Source organism: Muntiacus reevesi, chromosome 17 (assembly GCF_963930625.1).
Source record: "Muntiacus reevesi chromosome 17, mMunRee1.1, whole genome shotgun sequence".
In the NCBI taxonomy this organism is placed as follows: Eukaryota; Metazoa; Chordata; class Mammalia; order Artiodactyla; family Cervidae; genus Muntiacus; species Muntiacus reevesi.
In genome coordinates, this window is record NC_089265.1 from 42214716 (window position 1) to 42239890 (window position 25175).

The 25175-nt window shown below is 38.0% G+C and overlaps 1 protein-coding gene and 1 non-coding gene across 2 annotated transcripts in view; one reads left to right on the forward strand and one right to left on the reverse strand.

The window, feature by feature from the left end:
• The window catches only part of PIP5K1B (phosphatidylinositol-4-phosphate 5-kinase type 1 beta), a 338680-nt gene that overhangs the window by 237480 nt on the left and 76025 nt on the right, over positions 1 to 25175 (forward strand). The window contains exons 12-13 of the mRNA XM_065908234.1: positions 14072 to 14227; positions 18998 to 19142. Coding sequence (XP_065764306.1) covers positions 14072 to 14227; positions 18998 to 19142 — 301 coding nt within the window. The remainder of the gene's footprint in view (positions 1 to 14071; positions 14228 to 18997; positions 19143 to 25175) is intronic.
• On the reverse strand, positions 14374 to 14478 carry LOC136148807 (small nucleolar RNA U13). Its single transcript, XR_010659578.1, has one exon. It is a non-coding gene; the product is annotated as a small nucleolar RNA U13 (small nucleolar RNA).

A 25175-nucleotide genomic window follows, 5' to 3' on the forward strand; every position in this document is an offset into this window, starting at 1 on the left:
ACCTCCCTACCACCCCATCCCACTCCTCTAGATTGTCATAGAGCCCTGGTTTGAGTTCACCATGTCATATAGCAATTTCCCACTGGTTATCTCTTTTACTTATGGTAGTGTATATGTCTCCATGCTGCTCTCTCCATTCGTCCTACCCTTTCCTTCCCACCCCCACAACCGATTCCATAAGTCTATTCTCTTTGTCTGTGTCTCCATTGCTGCCCTGCAAATGAATAGGTTCATCAGTACCATCTTTCTAGAATCAATTTCTATGCATTAATATACAATACTTGTTTTTCTCTTTCTAAGTTACTTCACTCTGTGTAATAGGCTCTAAGTTCATCCACCTCATTAGCTCTGACTCAAATGTGTACCTTTTTATGGCTGAGTAATGTTCCATTGTCTATATGCACCACAGCTTCTTTGTCCACTTGTTTTTTGATTGACATCTAGTTTGCTTCCATGTCCTAGATATTGTAAATAGTGCTTCTGTGAACACTGGGGTACATGTGTCTTTTTCAGTTATGATTTTATGATTTTCTCAGGGTATATGCCTAGAAGTGAGGCTGCTCAGTCATGTGGTAGCTTTTTATTCCTAGTTTTTTATGGAATCTCCTGTCTTCCATAGTAGGTGTATCAATTTACATTCCCACCAACAGTGCAAGAGGGTTCCCTTTTCTCCACATCCTCTCCAGCATTTATTATTTGTAGATTTTTTTATGATGATCATTCTGACTGATTTGAGGTGGTATCTCATTGTAGTTTGGATTTGCATTTCTGTAATTAGCTATGCCAAAGCCTTTGACTGTGTGGATCACAATAAACTGTGGAAAATTCGGAAAGAGATGGGAATACCAGACCACCTGACCTGCCTCTTGAGAAATCTGTATGCAGGTCAGGAAGTAACAGTTAGAACTGGACATGGAACAACAGACTGGTTCCAAATAGGAAAAGGAGTACATCAAGGCTGTATATTGTCACCCTGCTTATTTAACTTATATGCAGAGTACATCATGAGAAATGCTGGGCTGGATGAAGCACAAGCTGGAATCAAGATTGCTGGGAGAAATATCAATAACCTCAGATATGCAGATGACACCACCCTTATGGCAGAAAGTGAAGAAGAACTAAAGAGTCTCTTGATGAAAGTGAAAGAGAAGAGTGAAAAAGTTGGCTTAAAACTCAACATTCAGAAAACTAAGATCATGGCACCCGGTCCCATCACTTCATGGCAAATAGATTGGAAAACAATGGTTGATTTTATTTTTCTGGGCTCCAAAATCACTGCAGATGGTGATTGCAGCCATGAAATTAAAAGATGCTTATTCCTTGGAAGGAAAGTTATGACCAACCTAGACAGCATATTAAAAAGCAGAGACATTACTAACAAAGGTCTGTCTAGTCAAGGTTATGATTTTTCCAGTAGTCATGTATGGATATGAGTTGGACTGTAAAGAAAGCTGAGAGCTAAAGATTTGAAATCTGGTGTTGGAGAAGACTCTTGAGAGTTCCTTGGACTGCAAGGAGATCCAGCCATTCCATCCTAAAGGAAATCAGTCCTGGGTGTTAATTGGAAAGACTGATGTTGAAGCTGAAACTCCAACACTTTGGCCACCTGATGCAAAGAGCTGACTCATTTGGAAAGATCCTGATGTTGGGAAAGATTGAAGGCAGGAGGAGAAGGGGAGGACAAAGGGTGAGATGGTTAGATGGCATCACCGACTCAATGGACATGAATTTGGGTAAACTCCAGGAGTTGGTGATGGACAGGGAGGCCTGGAGTGCTGCGGTTCATGGGGTTGCAAAGAGTCGGACACCACTGAGCGACTGAACTGAACTGAACTGAATGAGTGATGTTGAGCACCTTTTCATGTGTTTATTAGCCATCTGTAGATCTTCTTTGGAGTAATGTCTATTTAGATCTTTTGCCCACTCTTTTTTTTTAAAGATCATCATAAAACAAAATCATCATATAGTCCAGTTGTTTTTAAATATGAATGCCCATTAGAAAGGTATCTGGAGTCCTGGAGGAAAAAAGCAACACCTGGGCATTTATATTTTTCAAAAAATTTCAAGATAATTCTGACATGCATCTACATTTTAAAAAGTGATTGCAAGTATTTCTAATAAATCATAGTTTTGGTGATACAGAGTTCTATTATTTTGCTGAATTGACCAATCATGGATATAATGGTATTAAATGAATAATAATTATATAATCAGAATAGTGAAAGATGTTTATCACTTTTCACAATCAATAGTCAAACAAAAACTGAAAGATAATGACAATGGCAAACTATAATGGGAACATGATTAATTTAACTATAAAATAATTACATACAATTTGGGGGGTCAAGCAGCGTAACGTGTTAAGTGGAAGTACATACATGCACGTGTTTTCTTCGGCCCACCCAGTCTGTGTCTTTTGGTGCATTTAATCTATTTAAATTTAAGGTAATTATCAATATGTATGATCCTATTATCATTTTCTTAATTGTTTGGGGTTTATTTTCTGTAGGTCTTTTCCTTCTCTTATGTCTCCTGCCTAGAGAAGTTCCTTTAGCATTTGTTGTAAAGCTGGTTTGGTGGTACTGAATTCTCTTAACTTTTGCTTGTCTGGAAAGCTTTTTATTTCACCATCAGATCTGAAGCAGAGTCTTGCTGAGTAGAGTATTCTTGGTTATAGGTTCTTCCCTTTCATCGCTTTAAATATATCATGCCATTTCCTTCTGGCTTGTAGAATTTCCATTGAGAGATCAGCTGATAGCCTGATGGGAGTTCCCTTGTATGTTATTTGTCATTGTTCCCTTGTTTTCCCTTGTCGCTCACTCGGACATGACTGAGCAACTGAACTGACTTTTTCACTCTCCTCTTTTACTTTCATCAAGAGGCTCTTTAGTTCTTCTTTGCTTTCTGCCATAAGGGTGATCTCATCTGCATATCTGAGGTTATTGAAATTTCTCCTGGGAATCTTGATTACAGCTTCTACTTCATCCAGCCTGGCATTTCATATGTTTGTATTCTGCGCGTAAGTTAAATAAGCAGGGTGACAGTATACAGCCTTGACGTACTTCTCTCCCGATTTGGAACCAATCTGTTGCTCCATGTCCAATTCTAACTGTTGCTTCTTGACCTGTATACAGATTTCTCAGGAGACAGGTAAGGTAGTCTGGTATTCCCATCTCTTTCCGAATTTTCCACAGTTTGTTGTGATCCACACAGTCAAAGGCTTTGGCGTAATCAATAAAGTAGAAGTAGATGTCTTTCTGGAACTCTCTTGCTTTTTTGATGATCCAGTGAATGTTGGCAATTTGATCTCTGGTTCCTCTGCCTTTTCTAAATCTAGTTGAATATCTGGAAATTCACAGTTCACATACTGTTGAAGCCTGGCTTGGAGAATTTTGAGCATTACTTTGCTAGTGTGTGAGATGAGTGCAATTGTGTGGTAGTTTGAACATTCTTTGGCATTGTCTTTCTTTGGGATTGGAATGAAAACTGACCTTTTCCAGGGAGGGACTGATGGTGGGGAAAACTGGGTCTTTCTATGGCAGGCTGGGCCTTGCTCAGTGAAGCTTTAATCCAGTTATCTGCTGATGGGTGGGGTTGCACTCCCTTGCAGTTGTTTGCCCTGAGGTGACCCAGCCCTGGGGTCTACAGGCTAGTTAATGGAGGACTCCAAGAGAGTTTGTGCCAAGGGGGACCTTCCTGGCTTGATGCTGCCAGTGCCCCCATCCCTATGGGTGAGCCCCTGCCAGCCCTTGCCACCACAGGAGACCCTCCAACACTGGCAGGTGGTTTTGGTTCGGTCGCCTGTGGGGTCACTGCTCCTTCCCTCTGAGTCTTGGTGCACACAAGATTTTGACTGTGCCTCCAAGACTGTAGTCTCTGTTTCCCCCAGTGCTGTGGAAGTCCTGTAATCAAATTCCGCTGACCTTCAAGGCCAGATTCCCTGGGGATTCCCAGTCCCTTTGTCAGATCCCTAGGCATGGGGTTCTGAACTTTCAAAACAGTGGGAAAACTTCTTTGGTATTATTGTTCTCCATTTTGCAGTTTACCCACCTGGCAGGTATAGGATGTTAGTTTATCATGATTGCACCTCTCCTATGATTTCTCTGTGGTTTTTTCTTTGTCTTTGGATGTGGGGTCTTTTTTTGGCGGGTTCCAGCATCCTCCTGTCAATGGTTGTTCAACATTTAGTTGCAGTTTTGGTGTTCTGGCAGGCAGAGATGAGTGAACGTCCTTCTACGCCACCTTCTTGAACTGGAAGGTTGCCCACTTTTCAATTGAGTTGTTTGTTTTTCTGGTATTGACTTGCATAAGCTACTTGTGTACTTTTGGAAATTAAGCCTTTGTTGTTTCACTTGCTAGTATTTTCTCCTATTCTGAGAGTTGTCTTTTCACTTTGTTTATAGTTTCCTTTGCAATGCAAAAGCTTTTAAGTTTAATTAGGTCCACTTGCTTATTTTTGTTTTACTTCCATTACTCTAGGAGGTGGGATCATAGAGGATCTTGCTGTGATTTATGTCATAGGGTGTTCTACCTATATTTTTCTCTAAGAGCTTTAAAGTTTCTGGTCTTATATTTAGGTCTTTAATCCATTTTGAGTTTCTCTTTTAATATGGTATTAGGAAGTGTTCTAATTTCATTCTTTTACACTCAGCTGTTCAGTTTTCCCAGCACCACTGATTGAAGAGACTGTCTTTGCCCCACTGTCTATTCTTACCTCCTTTGTCAAAGATAATGTGCCCATAGGTGCATGGGTTTATCTCTAGGCTTTCCATCTTGTTCCATTGGTCTATATTTCTGTTTTTGTGGCAGTACCATACTGTCTTTATGACTGTAGTTTTGTAGTATAGTCTCAAATCAGGAAGATTGAGTCCTCCAGCTCCATTCTTCCTTCTTAAGCTTGCTGTGGATATTCAGGGTCTTTTATGTGTCCATACGAACTGTGAAATTTTTTGCTAGTTCTGTGAAAAATGCCATTGATAATTTGATAGGGATCACACTGAATCTGTAGACTGTGTTTTGTAGTATAGTCATTTTCCCAGTATTGATTCTTCCAACCGAGGAGCATGGAATATCTCTCCATCTATTTATGTCATCTTAGATTTTCTTCATCAGTGTCTTATAGTTTTCTGTATACAGTTCTTTTGTCTCCTTAGGTGGATCTGTTCTAGGTATTTTATTCTTTTTTCCCTGGAAGTTTGGACTGCCTTCATCTAATTTCTCCTCCCCACAACCTCACCCCCAGTCTCTGATAGCCACAGATCTGATCTCTTTTTCTACAAGTTTGTTTTTGAAGTATAATTGATCCACAAAACTATATTAGTTCCTGTTATGCAGCATAGAGATTTGATATTTTTATATATTCCAAACTGATCATCACAATAAGTCTCCTTATAATATGTCACAATGCAAAGATATCACATAATTACTGGCTATTCCCCACACTGTACATTTCATACCTGTGGCTCATTTATTTTGCAAACAAGAGTTTATACCTCTTAATCTTTCTCACCTATTTGCCCCACCACTACCACTACCTGAAATATCCGTATTTATCTTTCTATGTCTGACTTATTTCACTTAGCATAATACCCTCTCAATCTATCCATGAGGTCACAAATGGCAAGATTTCATTCTTTTTTATGGATGAGTAATATTTCTGTGTGCATGAGAGAGAGAGAGAGAGAGATCTTTATCCATTCATGTGTTGATAGGTGGGCACATATTTTGCTTCCATATTTTTACTGATGTAAATAATGCTACAATGAACATAAAGGTGCATATATCCTTTCTAATTAGTGCTTTGTTTTCTTTGGATGAATATCCAACAGTGGAATTGTTGGATATGATAGTTCAGTTTTTAACTCTTTGAGGCATCCCCATACTGTTTTCCATAGTGGCTGATGATTTAACCTTCCCACCAACAGTACCTAAGGGTTCCCTTTTTTCCATATCTTCACCAACATTTGTTATTTGTTGTCTTTCTGATAATAGCCATTCTGGTTGGCAGCTGTATGTCATCTTTGGAAAAATTTCTGTTCAGATCTTCCACACTAATATTTTGACATACTTCCTACCCATCTTTATATCTGTACTTTGTGTATTTATACAAAAGTAGTAGCACAGTGGTGTACAGTTTTATGTCTGTGCCCTCTGTTTTTTACATGAGTAGTTTCCCATATCATTGTATATTGAACAAAGAAGCTGTTTAAAATTATGATACAACATTAAAATTATATGGGTATGCCATAATCTATTTAATGATTCTGTCATTATTGGGCATTTACATTATTTCTCCCTTTTCTAATTAGTATTTTTATGAGCATCATTTTAGATAAATATTATTTCCAAGCTTATGATTATTTCTTTAGGATAGATTCCAAGAGAAGTACCAAGTGTATAAAATGCACATTATTGCACAGAATGATTATGCCATTCTAGACTTTCCACAAGTGCCTATATTCTTCTAGCCTTTAGCCAGAATTATTCTTTTTTAATTATGCTACTCTGATAAGGAAAAAATGTTATCTGGTTGTTTTATTTTGCATGTCTTAAGTACTGGTGAAGTTCAACCATTATTCATGTTTATTAGCCATTTTAGTTCCTTTGAGAATTGAACTTCAAAATATTTGCTCATTTATATTAGTGTTTACTATTTATCCAAATGATTTGTGTGAACTCTACATACTAAATATATCAGTCCCTTTTTCTAAACCTTATTTCATTCTAAGAAAAACTTTTATTTCACATTTGACTGTCTCACTGGTATCTTAAAAATGGTCTAAAATTGAGACCACTACAAATTAAATTCTCTGATTGTCTTTTCTGCCTAAGATAGAGCATAACAGTATTTATTCAGCCTGAAATCCTGTGTGAACACCAACTTGTGGTTCAAATTTTCTGCCTCTCTTCACCCTTTGCTGTGGTTAAAAACATGCATTTCTTTGTGGCCCCTGGTAGATTTATGGAGGAGATAGTCCTTGGGACCCCAGCTTCAGTGAGTCTCCTTCATGAGATTCCCCATCTTCAGAGCTTTTGCTTTCTTAGCAGTGTATAAATTCATGGTACAGTCAGTGGCATCCTCAATTCCATAACATATGGTGTGAGTTGTGGAATCTTTCTAATTTGTATAATTTATTGTGTTTTTAATATTACAGATCTTTTACTCCTCAGGTGGTCAGATCTATTTTTTTCCCCATTTTGATCTCTATGTTTTACAACATCTTTATTCAGATATAATTCACATATTGGGAAAGTCACCTTTCCAAAGTATGTGATTTGGTGATTCTTAATATATTCACAAAGTTGTAAAAATATTACCACTATCTAATTTTAGAATATTTTCATTACCTCAAAAAGAAATCCACATACCCATTAGCAGTTACTTTTCAGTCCTTCCTCTTCCTAGCCCCTGGCAACTACTCATTTATTTTCCCTCTCTCTCTGGATTTGCCTGTTATGGATATGTCATATAGGTGAAAGTATCCAGTATGTGGCCTTTGTGTTTGGTTTTTTCACTTAACATGATGTTTTCAAGGTTTAGTCATCTTATAGTACTTTACTTTTTTATTGCTGGATTATATTCCGTTGTATGGAAAAAATACATTTTGTTTATTGATTCACTGGTTGATGAATATTTGTGTTGTTTACATTTTTGGCTGTTATGCTGCTATGAAAATTCATGCACAAGATTTCTGTGGACATAAGTTTTCATTTCTCTTGGTATATACCTAGGAATGGAATTGGTAGGTCAGATGGTAATTCTATTTAACATTTTGAGGGACTGCCAAACTCTTTTCTAAATCAGCCATACAATCTTGCAGTCTCACTAGCAATGTATGAGAGATCCAGTTTTCCACATCCTCATCAAGGTTTGTTACTGTCTTTTTATTTTAGACATCCTAGTGAATATAAAGTAGTATCTCAGTTTGGTTTTGATTTGTATTTTTCTAATGACTAATGATGTTCAACGTCTTTTTTTTTGTGCTTTTTGTCTATCTATATCTTCCTTGGAGAAATCTCTATTCAAATACTTTGCCTATTTTTAGTTATTTCTCTTTTTATTGTTGAGTTATAGAGAGTTCTTTATATATTCTTGACAGAAATGTCTGTTAGCAGATATATTATTTACAGATATTGATTTAATTTATACTAGATGGTGTGAGGTAGGGTCTGGCTTCATTCTTTTGCATGTGAATATCCAGTTGTCCCGGCATCATTTGTTGAATGGCCTGTTCTTTCCCCCACTGAATTATCTTGGTTTCCTTGTTGAAAATCAGTTGTCCACAAATTAGGACTAATTTCTGGATTGCCCCCAGGGTGCTCAAGAACCTACTGCACATCCTAAGGCCACATATCACTGAAGGCCACCACAATTTACTCAGTCATCCAGACCAGACATGTTGGCATCAAGCTTTGTCAAGGCTTAACCACTGACTTGCAGTCACTCACCAATACCTAGTTGTACCTAGAAATAGCAAGTGTCCATCCCTTCTTCCACAGTGCCTTTCCTTTTTAATTGTGTTTCTTATGATTTGGGTTTGTTTTGTTTGTTTGTGGCCCTCACATTGCTCTCTTAGCACCAGTCATAGCCACCTTGTAGTTTATTTTGTACTACTGAATAATATTCCAATGTATGGATGTAACCCATCCAATCCAGTGTCACCCCACCCAGCCACAGGGATCAATTCAATCGCCTCTTTCTGATTTCCATGCTTAAAAAGAAAACCCTCTCATGTTTCAGAAGTTTTTTTCTTGTTAAGAACTTCAGTGTATTACCTAGTATGCAAAATCCTCAACTCTGCTTCTGCGTCCCAGTGTGAGGCGGCCTCTCTTTCCCTCCCCTGCGATTTCCCTCCCACGTTCCATGCTCTGCCCTATCCTCTAGGCTCCGGCAGCTCTGAGCACCCACAGTTACCCCTACCTTCAAGACTGCCTATGCACCTGTACAGTGCTTGTCCCTTTGCCTGTAACAGTCTCCATCTTTTCCTGGTCTTCCTTCACTTCTCAACTTAGACAATGCTTCTTTCATAGAACTTACTATTCTTTGTCATAGTGAGCTGTTGTCCTATTTCCCCACTTGACTTTGCGTTCCTGAAAAGTAGAGACCATATTTGGTTCTCATTTATATTCCCAGACCCTAGCACATTTCCTGGCACATTGTAGGCAATCATTATTTGATGAATAATTGAATGAATGAATGGAATTTAATTTAAAGTACTTAGGGTAGCAATTTAATTAGTAATGTTGACACTTTAAAATGCAACTTCATGAAAAGACAGCCCTCAGATTGGGAGAAAATAATAGCAAATGAAGAAACAGACAAAGGATTAATCTCAAAAATATACAGGCAACTCCTGAAGCTCAATTCCAGAAAAATAAATGACCCAATCAAAAAATGGGCCAAAGAACTAAACAGACATTTCTCCAAAGAAGACATACAGATGGCTAACAAACACATGAAAAGATGCTCCACATCACTCATTATCAGAGAAATGCAAATCAAAACCACAATGAGGTACCATTACACGCCAGTCAGGATGGCTGCTATCCAAAAGTCTACAAGCAATAAATGCTGGAGAGGGTGTGGAGAAAAGGGAACCCTCTTACACTGTTGGTGGGAATGCAAACTAGTACAGCCACTATGGAAAACAGTGTGGAGATTTCTTAAAAAACTGGAAATAGAACTGCCATATGACCCAGCAATCCCACTTCTGGGCATACACACCGAGGAAACCAGATCTGAAAGAGACACGTGCACCCCAATGTTCTTCGCAGCACTGTTTATAATAGCCAGGACAAGGAAGCAACCTAGATGCCCATCAGCAGACGAATGGATAAGGAAGCTGTGGTACATATACACCATGGAATATTACTCAGCCATTAAAAAGAATTCATTTGAATCAGTTCTAATGAGATGGATGAAACTGGAGCCCATTATACAGAGTGAAGTAAGCCAGAAAGATACAGATCATTACAGCATACTAACACATATATATGGAATTTAGAAAGATAGTAACGATAACCCTATATGCAAAACAGAGAAAGAGACACAGAAGTACCGAACAGACTTTTGAACTCTGTGGGAGAAGGTGAGGGTGGGATGTTTCAAAAGAACAGCATGTATATTATCTGTGGTGAAACAGATTACCAGCCCAGATGGGTGGGATGCATGAGTCAAGTCTCGGGCCTGGTGAACTGGGAAGACCCACCCAGAGGAATCAGGTGGAGAGGGAGGTGGGAGGGGGGATCGGGATGGGGAATACGTGTAACTCTATGGCTGATTCATATCAATGTATGACAAAACCCACTGAAAAAAAAAAAAAACTAAATAAAATTTAAAAAAAAATAAAATGCAACTTCAACATCTTTTATCAACTATGATTAAGTTAAAGCCCTTAGTTCCTTTTTTTTTTCATTTATTTATATTAGTTGGAGGTTAATTACTTTACAATATTGTAGTGGTTTTTTTCCATACATTGATATGAATCAGCCATGGATTTACATGTGTCCGCATCCTGAACCCCCCTCCCACCTCCCTCCCCATCCCATTCCTCTGGGTCATCCTAGTGTACCAGCCCTGAGCACTTGTCTCATGCATCAAACCTATAAAGCCCTTAGTTCCTATAGGCATACTTTCTTTGTAGGTGAACACTTCCCCTCCCTACCCCTAACCTCAAGAAAACAGTACCTGGTCTTTAGGTTTCTTTTTTTTTAATCAAATTTTTTAATCTTCTTAAATCCATTTATCCACCCCAGAATTGAGTCCTGCTGTCAATGTAATAATGTTTGCAAAATCCAATAATGCTTTCTGGAAATATTAGTCACTGTAATGTTGAAACCTCACTAAAATTCTCTACCCAGATAATGTGTCTAAAGTACTAAACCTTAAGTTTTCTGAAAGGAGTATAATAATACATTAATTAGTTAAAAATCAGCTGTCCTAAAATTTTGAAATAGTTCTTTCAACCAACATTTGAGCACATATTATGTACCTAGCACTATGCTAAACATTAATAATATAGAAAGCTTTTTTGAAAAAAATTAATTCCCTTGGTAATTTCATAGCATATTTTGGGTCAGGGATTGGAACTTGTAACAGATTTATAATGTAATAAAGCAACTGTTAGTAGAGTTTTTGCACAGGCTACTGTAGGTACACAGCTAGAAATAAAATTGATCTTCCCAAAAATAACTTCACAATGAAAAGAATACTTAAGTCCTAAAATGCAAGCCAACATTTAAAGTTAGAGGCAAGAAAGACATCTCATGTAGGAGGAGCAGCATGTACAAAGGCCCAGGGGTAGGGTTGAACATAAGAGTTTTCAGGGGTGGCAGATAGGTGAGCTAAAGACAAATTCAGGAGTTTCTGTAGCACAAAAGAAAGTAACCAGCCCAAACCATCCTTTGAGATTCTCCCATCAAAACAAGTCCCTGAGATATTCAATTTCTGCAAGATTCAAGTCCTTATCCACTGAGAGAGTCTCAGATAATTCCTTTGAGGAAGAGTCACCATTTATGACAAAATTAAAGGCTTTCTTAAGATGCTGTGTGGTCCTTGCAGGAATTTGTTTGGGGTCTTCTCTGCTCCATATTGCATGTATGCTGATAATGAGCAAAGAGTTATTTCTTTACTGGGACTCTTGGCCTTTGGTCCATTATAAGTCACAAGTACTTTGACCATGAGCACAGACCTCTGAGCATCTTCCCCTCATTCACCCTTCCATGTCGCTGCCAACATTCTTCTGATCCTAGCTGTTCCTCAGTTTAGGAAATGAGCATTGGCCTAGAACTATGCAGGTCTCAAATCTTTTGGTCTCAGGGCCACATTACATTATTAAAAATGACTTAGGACCCCAAAGATCCTTTATTCATGTCATTATATCTCTTAATATCTATATTTAACCTATTAGAATTTAAAATTGAGGGAAGTTTTAAATATTCATGAATTCTTATAAGATAAAAATAAAAAATTGCATGTCAACAGAAGTCAATATTAACAAAAAAGTAATTTTGAAAAATCATTATATTTTCCAAAATAAATAATTGTATGAGAAAAGTGGCATTATTTTCTATTTTTTCAAATCCCTAATTCTAGCTTAATAGAAGACATCTAGATTCTCATGTCTGCTTCTGAATTCAATCTGTGATTATAACCACAGGTCATGTAGAAAACTCAGGACAGAATAGGAGTGAGAAAGATAAATAACTTATTGATATTATTAAGAAAATTGTTTTAGCATCACAGACCTTCTAAGAAAATTTCAGGGATTCCTAGCAGTCCCTGAACCACACTGAGATCTTCTGACTTAGAAATTTTAAAATACAGTTGACCCTTGAATATCAATGGGAGGAGTGACTAGGAGCACCAACCCCTGTGTGATTAAAATTCCTGTGTAATTTAGTCAGCCATCCTTCGTATGCTTTCTCTGCATCTGATGGTTTAACCAACCCCAGATTATGTGAAACTGTTGTATTTAGTATTGAATTCAAACCTGTGTTGTTCAAGAATCAACTCTACTATAAAGATGAGAGTTGAAGGTTTATAAAAGTTAGCAGATAGAATGTTAAAGCAAAAGCCAGCATATGGTTAATGACTTCAAGCAAATATGACCACTGTTTTGATGGGATGGTGAGTTTAAAAAAATGTGACTTACTTGTTCCACTTATTTACCATTAAAATCCATTTCAATCAGTTTTTAAACATTCAAAATCTTCCTCCTCAAAGAAAAACAAACTCTAGTTTTATCTTTCCCACCCCTCACTTTAATCAGAAGATAGAATGCCAAAGAGCTTGAAAGTGAACCACCAATTAAACAACTTCAAAGAAAGACACCTGGGGTTTCATGCTTTCTAGCTCTGTGACCTTAAGCAGGTCACAACTTTTCTTCTCTCAGTTTCTGGACCCATAAAAGGGCCTACCTCCCTCACATGACCTTCTGGATAATTTGAGATGTGGAATGTTAATGTTGGCTTCCAAACTCTCAAGCCCTCTACACATGTTATTGATTATAATTATGCTATGATCATTTTAATACTGCTCATGGGACACATAAACCTCCACTTCTCTTTAAGTGGAGAGATTGCCCTCTATGCTTTCCTCATTTGTGTGTCCCAAAGCCCTTCTCCAGTTAAGTTCTTGCAAGCTGCCGATGGGAAGGCCCCTGATGAACTGTGTAATCTAAGCTCTGAGATTCCCAAGGCCAAACATCAGCTGTCAGGTTACCCCTACATGCAAACCTCCAAAGGAAGAGAGACACTGCAAAGACCAGGTTCAGGGAGAAGTATAAACAGGCTTCAACTTCCCTCTTCCTCTGCCTTCCAAGGAAATGCTCTCACAATGTTCAGACAAGGAGAATAATTAAAGAGAATATAAATGAAGATGGTCTGGCTGCAGCTGAAGCAGCTCCCACTGACATATCAGAAGTAAAGTCACAGCCTTCGGTGAGCATGATTGATGGTGAAGTACACTTGCCTTGGCACAGGTTTCCAACATACTTCAGAAGTCATAGAATGCTGTTTGGACCAAGATCAGGAGTGAATTATACATCTAATGTAACTATGACCTAGAGAAGACCGAAAGGGTAGGAAATTTCAGTGGAAAGTCACTGAAAAAAGCAAACCAGAAGTAACTTGGCTAAATTGGGTAACGTAAGTATAAGATTAAACATTGGCATGTTTAGAAATTCCCAGTCCCAAGTTAATAAAACTGGGGTCATGAGAATTCTCCTTACTTTACCATCTGCATTTATCAACCCACTCAGCCTCCTCTTAGCACTAGAAAAACATTGCTCAGAGGAGGAAAAATAATTCTTTAGCAATAAACATTTGAATTTCACCTCAAGTAAGACTACATTTCAAAATCTGAAAAGACAGCTCAACCCGGATTTATTCTAAGACATTTTGATTTAAGTCACTTTGGACAAATATTGTCTCCCTTTCCTTGTGTATGTAAAACAAAGCTCTTTGCATCCTACTCAGATAATGACTAAAATGTTAATAAGTCATAATTTTAATTAAAAATATATCTTTAATGTAGTTTTACAATAATTATCTATTCTTTTTCTTTTTCTAGCTTTGAAGGCGTCACCTTCTAAGAAACGGTGCAACTCCATCGCCGCCCTGAAGGCAACCTCACAGGAGATTGTGTCCTCAGTTAGCCAGGAATGGAAGGATGAGAAGCATGATTTGCTTACTGAAGGGCAGAGTTTTAGCAGCCTTGATGAAGAAGGTAAAGACACAGAACTTAAACCACAAGAATTTTTTCTTTCTTCTTTTTTTTATTCATACAAGTAATGTAAACTCACAGTAGAAAAATTAGATGATAGTTTCGCTAAGAAACAAAATCTCTTAACTGATTTTTCTTTTTTTTTTTAACATCAGACAGATAATGTGCCAGTGTCACAACAAGGTTTGCAGGGAGGCACATGTCACGCAGCAGCATGAACACCCAATCATCATGCTCATGAACTACAACAGGATCTTCTTAACTGATTTTTTTAAATATATTTATAGTATGACACAGTTAATGTAAAATTTTTGAAACACATAAACAATCTGGTATTGGTTTATGGTTAAAAAAAAATTAGAACATACTAAAATATTCAGAAACAAAGATCTATAATCCCACTACCTGGAGGTACCAAATCTGAAGGTTTTGGTATTTTCACTAGTAGACCTTGGTCTGTGCATATATATATATATATATTACATATATATAATTTTTTTCCCCCAAACATACATAGACATTGTATACATATGTGAGGCAGGAAAAAAAGGGGACAACAGAGGATCAGATGATTGGATGGCATCACGGACTCTATGGACATGAGTTTGAGCAAGCTTCAGGAGTTGGTGATGGACAGGGAAGCCTAGCGTGCTGCAGTCCATGGGGTCGCAAAGAGTCAGACACAACTGAGCTACTGGACTGACCAACAGCATAGCAGTGAATTACCAATTTATTTTGGTCCTTTTTAACGAGTTTAATAGAAGTTTTCTAATTTTCTCCTGGCATGTCATGTTCCTACTTCATGTTAGATTTATTTCTCAAATGGTTGTAAAGATAAAGATGGAATACGTGTTTTGTGTCTTTTCAGATAGTGTATCTTTAAGATTTGGTTTTTCTGGCTATTTGTTGCTACTGCATAGACCTCACATCTTTCTTACTTGCTGATTAGGGCTTCTGGTACAGTGATGAACAGAAGTCGTGCTTGTGGGCAGTCTTGCCTCATCCTAATTTTAGAGGGAATTCTAATGTTTCACTTCTGAGAAAGTAGTTTGATGTATCATATACCCATAATCAAGTCGAGGAAGTTCCTTTTTATTCCTAGTTTCTAAAATTTTTATCAAGAATGAGTATTGCATTTTATCAAATATTTTTCTCTATTGAGTTAATCATTTGGATTTTCTCTTCTAATCCTATAAAAGGAAGTGACATTTTAGATTTTATTATCAGTTTATTCTTTTGGGAATCCCAGCATTTCCTGAAAATTTCTTTTACTTCCTGTAGAATATTAGATCTCCCCTTGGGGTTTTCTTTTCCTCGGGGTCTTTAAAATAGCGTGTTCATCCTTGGCCGTTTTGCAGCACTTATCCATATGTGCCAAGTTGGATTTCTTTTTTTCTCATCTTATAAACCAACTTTTACCCAGATTTAGTGATTTCAACAAGAGTTACTGAAGTGCCCTTGCTCCTCACTCTGAGTTAATGGCTCCAGTTTCTGACATCCATCCTCTTTCCCTAGCTTCCCTGCATTGGTATCTCCCTACCACACTGCCTAGGTCTCTAGAATTAACTCATTTTTAAACTGTGACAAGCTTTCAGATAGTGTGCTCAGTACGGCTTCTGTCAGCTATACGTATATAAACATGTATTTATTGCTTCTAAAGTGTAAGCTGTGAGTCCAGTTGTTAATCTGAGGGAATAAGTATAATAAATATACTACATAGAATCTAGAAAGTCTGAAAACATAGGAAGCAGTGCACAAATCATGCTTTTTTTCAAATGAACTATTGGACCTGTTGCTTTAAATCAAAAGGCACTTCACCAGAAAAGGTCTCTGAAGGTTGAAAAAGAACCTGTTGAGCATATTCTTTGAAACTGTTGACATATTATTTTTAAATGAATTTATCTGGACAATTCTCTGCATCTACAAAGTTTGCTGCAAGATTCAGTCTTTTTATAATGCTCTGCATTTGGGGACTTCCCTTTCAGGGTGCACCAAGTCATCACCAAACGCCCCTTCAGTTTTTAAACATGTTTTCTGTCATTCTCAGTATGTCTGGTTGTATTCATTTTCTTTTGCCATGTGACAAATTACCAGAAGGTTGGCAGCTTATCATTACCTCTATTTACTATCTCCCAGTTCTGTAAGTCAGAAGACTAGCAAGGTTTACCTGATCCTCTGGACACAACTTTATATCAGGGTCACCTCAGAAATGGGTCATCAAGGTGTCAGCTAGGCTGAGTTCTCATCTGGAGGTTCTGGAGAAGACCCCTTCTCCAAGCACTTCTTATTGTTGGCAGAATTCACTTCCTCGCAGTTGTAGGGCTGAAGTACCCATGTCCTTGCTATCTGACAGGTGTGGACCGGGCTTACCCCTAGAGACCATCCTCGTTCCTTGCCACGCAGCCCCCTCCATCTTCAGATGGAGAATTTCCTGCAAATCAGTGTCCCTCACACTTAGAATCTCTGCCATGACCGTATCTGACCCTTTAATATAGCTAAAGGGTTCACATGATTAGGCCAGGCCTACCTGGATAAAGGGGAGACCCTTTGACTAACTCAGAGTTAACTGATTAGTAACCTTAATTAAATCTGCAAGATTCCTTTTGCCACGTAAGATAAAATAATCACAAGAATAATATCACATCATTCTCACAGCTTCTACCCACACTCAAAGGGAGATTATATAAGGTTGCAGGTCACTGGGGAACATTCTAGAATTCTGCCCGCCACACTAATTAGATTTTTTTAAAACTGAAGGGTGTGGGCACATAAGGAAACAGTTCTCTGGTTCATTGAGCTGCTTCTAAGAGTCAGCTCCCTGGTGTTTGGATGCTCTCTAACCCAGGCCCAAGTCACTGGACAGGTAGTGTTTTTCTATAATCTATCACTCAGGAAGCCTCTGGTTTATGAAGTCAAGCTGAGTATGCCCAGGACCCAAGTCTGTATTAGCTGTTCTCAGTCCAGCTCCATCCACCTTATGTTTAATAGAGATTCATTGGAATCTGATGTGAGGTTGTGTTTCAGTTCCTCTTTTCTGTAATCTTGAGAGTTTTCATATTTTTCTGTGTATTTAATGAGAAGGTGGAATCAAGTATGTTGAAGATTGCCAGCCAGTTGTCAACTGCTAGACTTGTTGGTTTTTGAATGTTGAGTACTTGTGTAATTTTATATGCTCATCATCTGTTAGTCATCATGGCAGTTCTTTATTTTGATCTGACTCAGCGGCAAAACTGCACCATCTCCTACACTTTAATGTGTCTAGTCTCCTAGTCCAGAGTCCAGGCCTTCTGTGCCTGACCTCTTCCCTCCATTACTCACCCCACCTCTCCATCTATGTCCCTCAAAATCCAAAGTCCAAAACCTCACACTCATGTAATTGTGCCAGTTAGGGTCAATTTCCATTCATACACTTCATGACAGTACATAATTCTGAGCCTATGGTACCTATAAAGGAATACCACAAACACCTTAAGGCTATATTGTATTTATTATCATCTGTTTTAGCTTACTTTGGGGAAAGGATTAAAAAGGATCCACAGTACAGCCTAGTGACTCAAGTTAATAACTGTATTGCATATTTGAAAGTTGCTGAGAGAGGAGATCTTAAAAATGCTCATCACCAGAAAAAAATTCTATAAGTGTGCGTGGTGCTGGGATGTTAACTCAACTTATTGTGATGATCATTTCACAATATATATCGGGTTACCCAAAAAGTTCACTCGGGTTTTTCATACCATCTTGCAGAAAAAAACCCAAATGAACTTTTTGGTCAACCCAATAAACATATCAAATCACTCTGTTTTATACCTAAAACTGATCCAGTGTTATTGAATATGTGTCAGCTGTAGTTCCATAAAATTAAAAAATAAAGTGTCTCCATGAGGGGAAATAAGGTCCAACTATGGAATGATAAAAACAAGATTTGTTCACAGTATTCTATCTCTGGGAATTTATATGTCTCTTTTTAAAGGAACTCTGATCTTTGTAGTTGGTCCTTTAAGCAAAATACTGTCTCTGACGGGCTGACCATTGGGAGAGGATGAGTTAAGATGATCCAGATTCAACTATCAAAAAAAAAAAAAAAAAAAAAATCCATGTAGACTCAGAGTGAGCATAGACTTGACTGTTCTACTTTTCTGATGGGGGATACTCTTGCATGAGTATTTCCATAGGTACCTACATTTTAAAGAAAAATGAGTTTTAAAAAAAGCAGTCTTCCTTGTTAAAATATAATATCAAGAAGAGCTGTGAATAATATTCATAGATGCATATGGGCTCAAACAGGGTTAAGGTTTAGCTGGCTGTTAGTCTCTGAAGCATTTGTTTCCTGGCTCTTAGCAAATCTGAGTTTTTAGATCTGCACTGAGAATCACAGATATGAGCATAGCCTCACAAGGGGGATCAGGTTCACTGTTTATACATTTGCCAATCATCCTTTTAATCTCTGTCGAATTATCTCTTCAAGCTCCTAGGAGTTTTTTATGTCATCTTTTGAAAGAGTAAATCACTTTATTAGGTTTGAAAAAGAACATTCATAATGTCATTTCCATTAGCCATTTTGTAAATTAGTCCAATTTCCTTTCTGTTTAAGCTGTTTTTGCAAGGAGCTATTTGCATTTCTGCTGCAGTTCAGAAGAGCACAATTAATTCACAATTTAATTTGCAGCCTGATGTGTAAAATGTATGCTTTTGACTCATTTAGATTATCATAGACACTGAAACAACATTTATTAGTGAGATTCATGAGGGCTTGTTTTGCTTTCTGTCACCCAGCACTGGGATCCCGACACAGGCCAGATCTGGTGCCTAGTACCCCATCGCTGTTTGAAGCTGCTTCCTTGGCGACCACAATTTCATCTTCTTCCTTGTATGTCAATGAACATTATCCACATGACAGGACTACGCTTTATTCAAACAGGTAATACTTAGTACAATCAAATTACCAATCAGCTATTACCATGTTAATGTCACAGCTAGACCAGCGTCTCTGAATGAGTCATCCAGTCATCTGTGACAACCAGGTTGTGACCCTCACCTGCCCTGTAAGAAAAACAGAAAATCTGGACTTTTACTGTGGTAGGAGGGAAAACCCTCCTGATTTTTATTCACAGTTAATCATTATATCCTGTAGAAAGTATATATACTTGATTCTATGGGAAAAAATGTGAATCTTTCATCATTTCTATTTTGACAATCTTATGAATTTTTTTAAAGCGAGCACTCTTGGTTAATATTTTCACAAATAGCTACAAAGATATTTGAATATTTCCTTTTTGTATGAGTGATCTTAGTAGCCATGATAAACAGAATAACAGCTCTCCAAAATTGTCTATGTCCTAATCCCCAGCACCTGTGATGCTCTTCCCTTATATAGTGAAAGGGGCTTTGCCAATATGACTAAATTAAAGATCTGGAAATGAGAAGAGTACCCTGAATTATCCAGATAGACCCAGCACGATCACAGGGTCCACATAAGAGGAAATCAGGCAAGATTAGAGTCAGACAAGGAGGTGTGATGGCAGAAGCAGAGATCAGAGTTAGAGAAAGATTTGAGGATGCTACACTGTTGGCTTTGAAGGTATACAAAGGGGCATGAGCCAAGGAATGCAGGCAGAGTCTAAATGCCAGAACAGACAAGGAAACAGCCTGCCCTAGAGCATCCACAGAGGAACACAGTTCTTCCAACCCTTTGAGTTTTAGGACTCTGACTGATAGAGCTATAAAATAATAAATCTGTCTTATTTTAAGCCATGAAGTTTATGACAGTTTGCTACAGAAGCAATAGGAACCTAATACAGTGACTCTCAAACATTTACTGTGAATCTGAATGTTTAGGTGGGTTACTGAAATTTCGTAGATAGAAAGTGAATTTTTGTTAGATATTTTTCTAATAAAAAATTAGATAAATGTTCTCAAACACTGGTTCTAGTAATAGAAAATATATTTACAAAAAGATCACAACTTTGTGAGACAAACTATTTTTTCTATTTTTATATAGGCATTTCTGTAACTAGCTTCAATTACAGGGTAGGGACTACTGTGTATACCTTCTCAATAATTATCTGTTAAATGTCGAACTGGTTCTTGTTAAAATTCAGCTCTCAAAAATCAAGATCAAATTTGTACAAGGGCTTTTTATACAGTAAGTCATTTCCCCCCTCCAACCTAGCAACTTGGTTCACCTCCAGAAAGAGGACTCAGTGTGATAGATTCATTTTTAATGTGTGCATCCTTGAAAATCCTAGCTTGGTCTTCAGCAGGTTAAGATTTGGTAGTTGAAGCTTCTGTTCAGTTCAGTTCAGTTCAGTCACTCAGTTGTGTCCGACTCTTTGCAACCCCATGAATCGCAGCACGCCAGGCCTCCCTGTCCATCACCAACTCCCGGAGTTTACTCAAACTCATGCCCATCGAGTTGGTGATGCCATCCAGCCATCTCATCCTCTGTCATCCCCTTCTCCTCCTGCCCGCAATCCCTCCCAGCATCAGGGTCTTTTCCAGTGAGTCAGCTCTTCGCATGAGGTGGTCAAAGTACTAGAGGTTCAGCTTCAGCATCAGTCCTTCCAATGAACACCCAGGACTGATCTCCTTTAGGATGGACTGGTTGGACTGATCTCCTTGCAGTCCAAGGGACTCTCAAGAGTCTTCTCTAACACCACAGTTCAAAAGCATCAATTTTTCGGCGTTCAACTTTCTACGCAGTGAAGCTTCTGTAGAAATTCCTTTTTGTTGCTGCTCCCTTGTCTCTCAGCTAGATACAGGTTAGGTGGTAGCAGATGAGACAGTCTGAAAAGAGGAAGAAAGGACAAGATGAATCACAAATCTTGCCTGGACTTCCATTTGGATCACTCTATTCGAGGACCAACAAATAAGGCTCTGTTGTAACTTATTCAACTCATTTGAACTGTAAAAGTCATTTGGGTAGCTTCCTCAAATTAGAAAAATTTAAAGTAATTTATACCTAACATGAACGTGTACCTTGAATGTTCAAATTTGTTATGTAAATTAGTTAAGCAACAGTTTCTCCTATTCATACGGTACAGCTGTGAAGATTGTTCTTTTGCTCTCAAATGTAAATAGCATCTCAAAAGATGACTGGAAAGTCACAGGAAGTTCTTTGAAAGGTCAGAATCAATTCTCATGTGAAGCTGTAGTGATTTCTTTACCATTTGCTAGTGCACTCATTGTCAGGGCAGATAGTTGGATGTGCTGTTAAATTACATACTAGAATTTTCAGCAAAATTACAAGGGTTTTGTATGTTTGTTTTTGGTGGCAGTGGTTGTGGTCAGTCTCTTTACCAGAGGTATTCAACTCTTGGGTATTTATAAGGTTCCTTGAGGATCTGAATCAGAGTTCCTTCTAACTCCCAATCCTTTCTGGCCAGCTTGGGAGATACCTTGCCTGCTCCAGGGCTGTGGTATACAACTCTTGATACCTTTATTTATGCTGATACAGGTTATCATTTAGATGGGCAAAGCGTCAGTGTTGTCTATGATATTTTCCCCTTTCTCTCTCTTTTTTTAAGTGAATTGTTTGAAATTAGTCTTCTGTGGCATTGTATCTCCAAGTTGCAATTTGACATATTTAGCTATCCATCTGGGTTCAGTTGCAAGAACAAGAAACCACTGGGTCTTAAGCAGAAAGGGATTTGATACAGAGAATTCACAAAATCTCTAAAAAGGCTTGGGGGGGCATTGCACTGTGGGTGGGACGTCAGAAAACCTACTCCAGGTACACATCCCCGAGCTGGCCCACCAGTAACCTTGCAACCTTTGTCAATCAAGTGGAGGTCCTGCCCAAGGGATGCAAGCCAGAGAAGAGCATGTTGTGAACCAAGAGTATTTTTTAAAGAAACCAACATTTTAAAATCATATCACTAAATCATCACTAAGTAATCATATCGTATTTCACTAAAATACCCAAATTCTTTTGAAAAATCACTAGTTGTGGCACCACTTGGCTCCCTTGCTTCACGCTGGAGAGGAGAGCATGGATGCTCCGGGTCAGCACCCTCTGCTGTGGTCATCTCTGCTCTGGCCTGCGTGCTCCTGTGGGCATTTCAGCTCTTCACCCATGATGTGTAAGAGAAGTCAAAGACATGCCTCAGATCTTAATGACTGCTGTAGGGAAATCATAAGGAAAAGGTGCAAAAAAGACAGAGGTGCTAAAGAACCTTGAAGAGAAATAATAGTGATTCAACCCCCGGGAATCAATATGCCTAGTTCCCCACCCACCATGCCCACCCCTAATTACTCAGCAGGGAAGCCTTTCCAGCCAATTGAAGAGAAGTTATCATATTTTGTTCCTATCATTTTTTTCCTTTAGAGTCCCCCTAGTCCTACATGGTGTCTCTTGAGGCAATACATAGACAATATTCTAAGTCTCTTCAGGCCCACTAAAGTTTAAAACCTAATCCAGACAGCCTGGAAAGAAGATTGATGTTTATAATTCATGTTAGGTTTTTCCCTTTCTTTATGAATCATTTTTATGTTAAGGCAGAGTGGTCAGTTTTCCCACTTCCACATTATACTATACATATCTGTACTTAAATATGAAATAATAAATATTTCAACTAACAGTTGTCATTGTGTCCATCCTTTCAGAATCTTTTAAGTTTGAAAAGTGTCAGTTAGTGCCTGGATGTTTCCACTCCTAAATTATATACTGTAGTGGGCTGCTGCTATCTCTTAGAATTACTCCTTTTCTTTTTTTAAAAAGATTATTCTTTGTGACTTCAAAAATTCCAGTAGCAATTTATTCTTTTTCTTAAGTGTACTCCAAAAATTGACTAGGAAACAAAAAAAAATACTATCATTTTTAAAGCATATTACCGGAAGTATATATTTTCAAGTTCTACTCAGCAGTCCTATGTTAGAGCATGCAATTCATAAGAATACAAAGAAACTGTTATAAGTTCTTGCTTCCCAGTCAAATGGTGGGATTTTAATTCTGAAGTTTTGATTCTTGAATTTTTCTTTCCTAATAAGAATTCTGTTTTTTGAAAGGAGATACAAATTGAGCACTAAGGAATACAGAGGCAAATGTGTTTTATCTCAAAGTTAAGAACAGTTTAGTGTTGTGGAAGTTGGTTGCACACATGAATTTTAATTCTTTTTGTAATTTCCTGCACAGTTGGTAGCAAACGTGAAGCTCTTATTATATATAAGGATTGAAAGCCCTACTGCATTCCAATATGTTTATCCTTTCCCCACCAAAGATGACTTTACCATCATCACCACTCTGTCTAGTCTCGTGTTTTGCTAGTGGCTATTTCTAATAGTTGGCTCAGACTGAAGACATTTGAAATATTGTGAGAAGGACGGGTAGGTCAGAGAAAAACCACTGGTCATTCGTCCACAGAGGGCCAGCTGGCAAAGGCTCCCTAAGTGAGGAGTCCAACATTTGAGACCTCAAAGGCTGACTCGGTGGCTCCAAGCACAGTTCTCTGCCCTTCCTTCCTGCCAGTAGAGAATGGTGAACCTCAGAGAGGGTGGAACAGTTGTCTCTATCTACAAGCTCCTCCCCACAAATTGTTTATCATTCAAATTTAAAGACATATAGGTAGAGCCATCCCAAAGAATATTAGAGACCCATTATTTTACAGATGTTGTCGAAAAGATAAAGTAAGAAAAATGCAGAGACGTGCATTATATGACATATCCAAAGTCACAGAGCCTGCTAACAGGATTTAAATTGGAACACAGGTCTCTGGAGTCCAAGCCTCATGGTCTTTCCACTGTGCCACCTTTCTCATCATGGTCTCCGAAGACCTCTCGTCTTATCCTTGATATGTATGTTATGCACAAATGGTCAGTTGGGTTTTTTTTCTTAATATGAATTCTGGCCCTCTGAGTATTTTTTTTTTCTTTACTATTTAATAACTAAAGTATTTCCAGTTGGCAAAGTGGTGAGCTTATGTTAACATCTACCTATGATGTTTATTCTAGAAGTCACTGAGCTGAGTTTGCTTACTAAAAACATGATAGTTATGGGAACTTTTCTATCATAGTACTAGTTATACTTCAATCCATCAATAATAATCCAATAATAACTACAAAATAGCTAGTTATTGGGGCTTGTTAAGGATTTGTGTTAGGTTCTTGACTCAAGTCACTTCATTCTCATTGTTGTTCATTCGCTCAATCATGTCCTATTTTTTGCGACCCCATGGCCTACAGCACACCAGGTTTCCCTCTCCCTCACCATCTCCCAGAGCCCACTCGAACTCATGTCCATTGAGTCAGTGATGCCATCCAACCATCTCATTCTCTGTCCTTCCCTTCTCCTGCCTTCAGTCTTTCCCAGCAGTAGGGTCTTTTCTAATGAGTTGGTTCTTCACATCACGTGGCCAAAGTATTGGAGCTTCAGCTTCAGCATCAGTCCTTCCAATGAATAATCAGGGCTGATTTCCTTTAGTAATTCTCACAGCAACCCTGTCTTATCTCCAGTTTACAGATGAGGGATGCTTAGCAATTTAGCTAACTTTCCTGAGGTCACGTGGCTAAAAAATAGAGCCACATAATCTACACAAAGCACTGACAGATAGAGTATTAAGGCATAGCCTCAGCCATTCAACAATTGTCCTTCCCCATCTTCCACATCTCAGACAAGATGGCTTTTAGATGATGCTTTTAATGGAAATTCAGTAACATCCACACATGTTCTCTTCTTCCCTATCTGTTTTGCCTTTTCTTTTTCCATGTGATTTTGAGTAAGGATTTTCACTTTCAGAAATGTTAGTTTTGGTTTTCAAACACTAAAAATATGACATATTAGTTTAAATTCACAAGAAACCTAAAATAGCTGTTTCCTTATGTTTTTATTTTCAGTTCTCCAGATACACTTCAAACTGTTACATGATCATTGAGAGATTTTTTTTTAATTGAACTATAGTTAATTTATAATATATTAGTTTTATATGTACTACATAGTGATTCAATACTTTAGTAGATT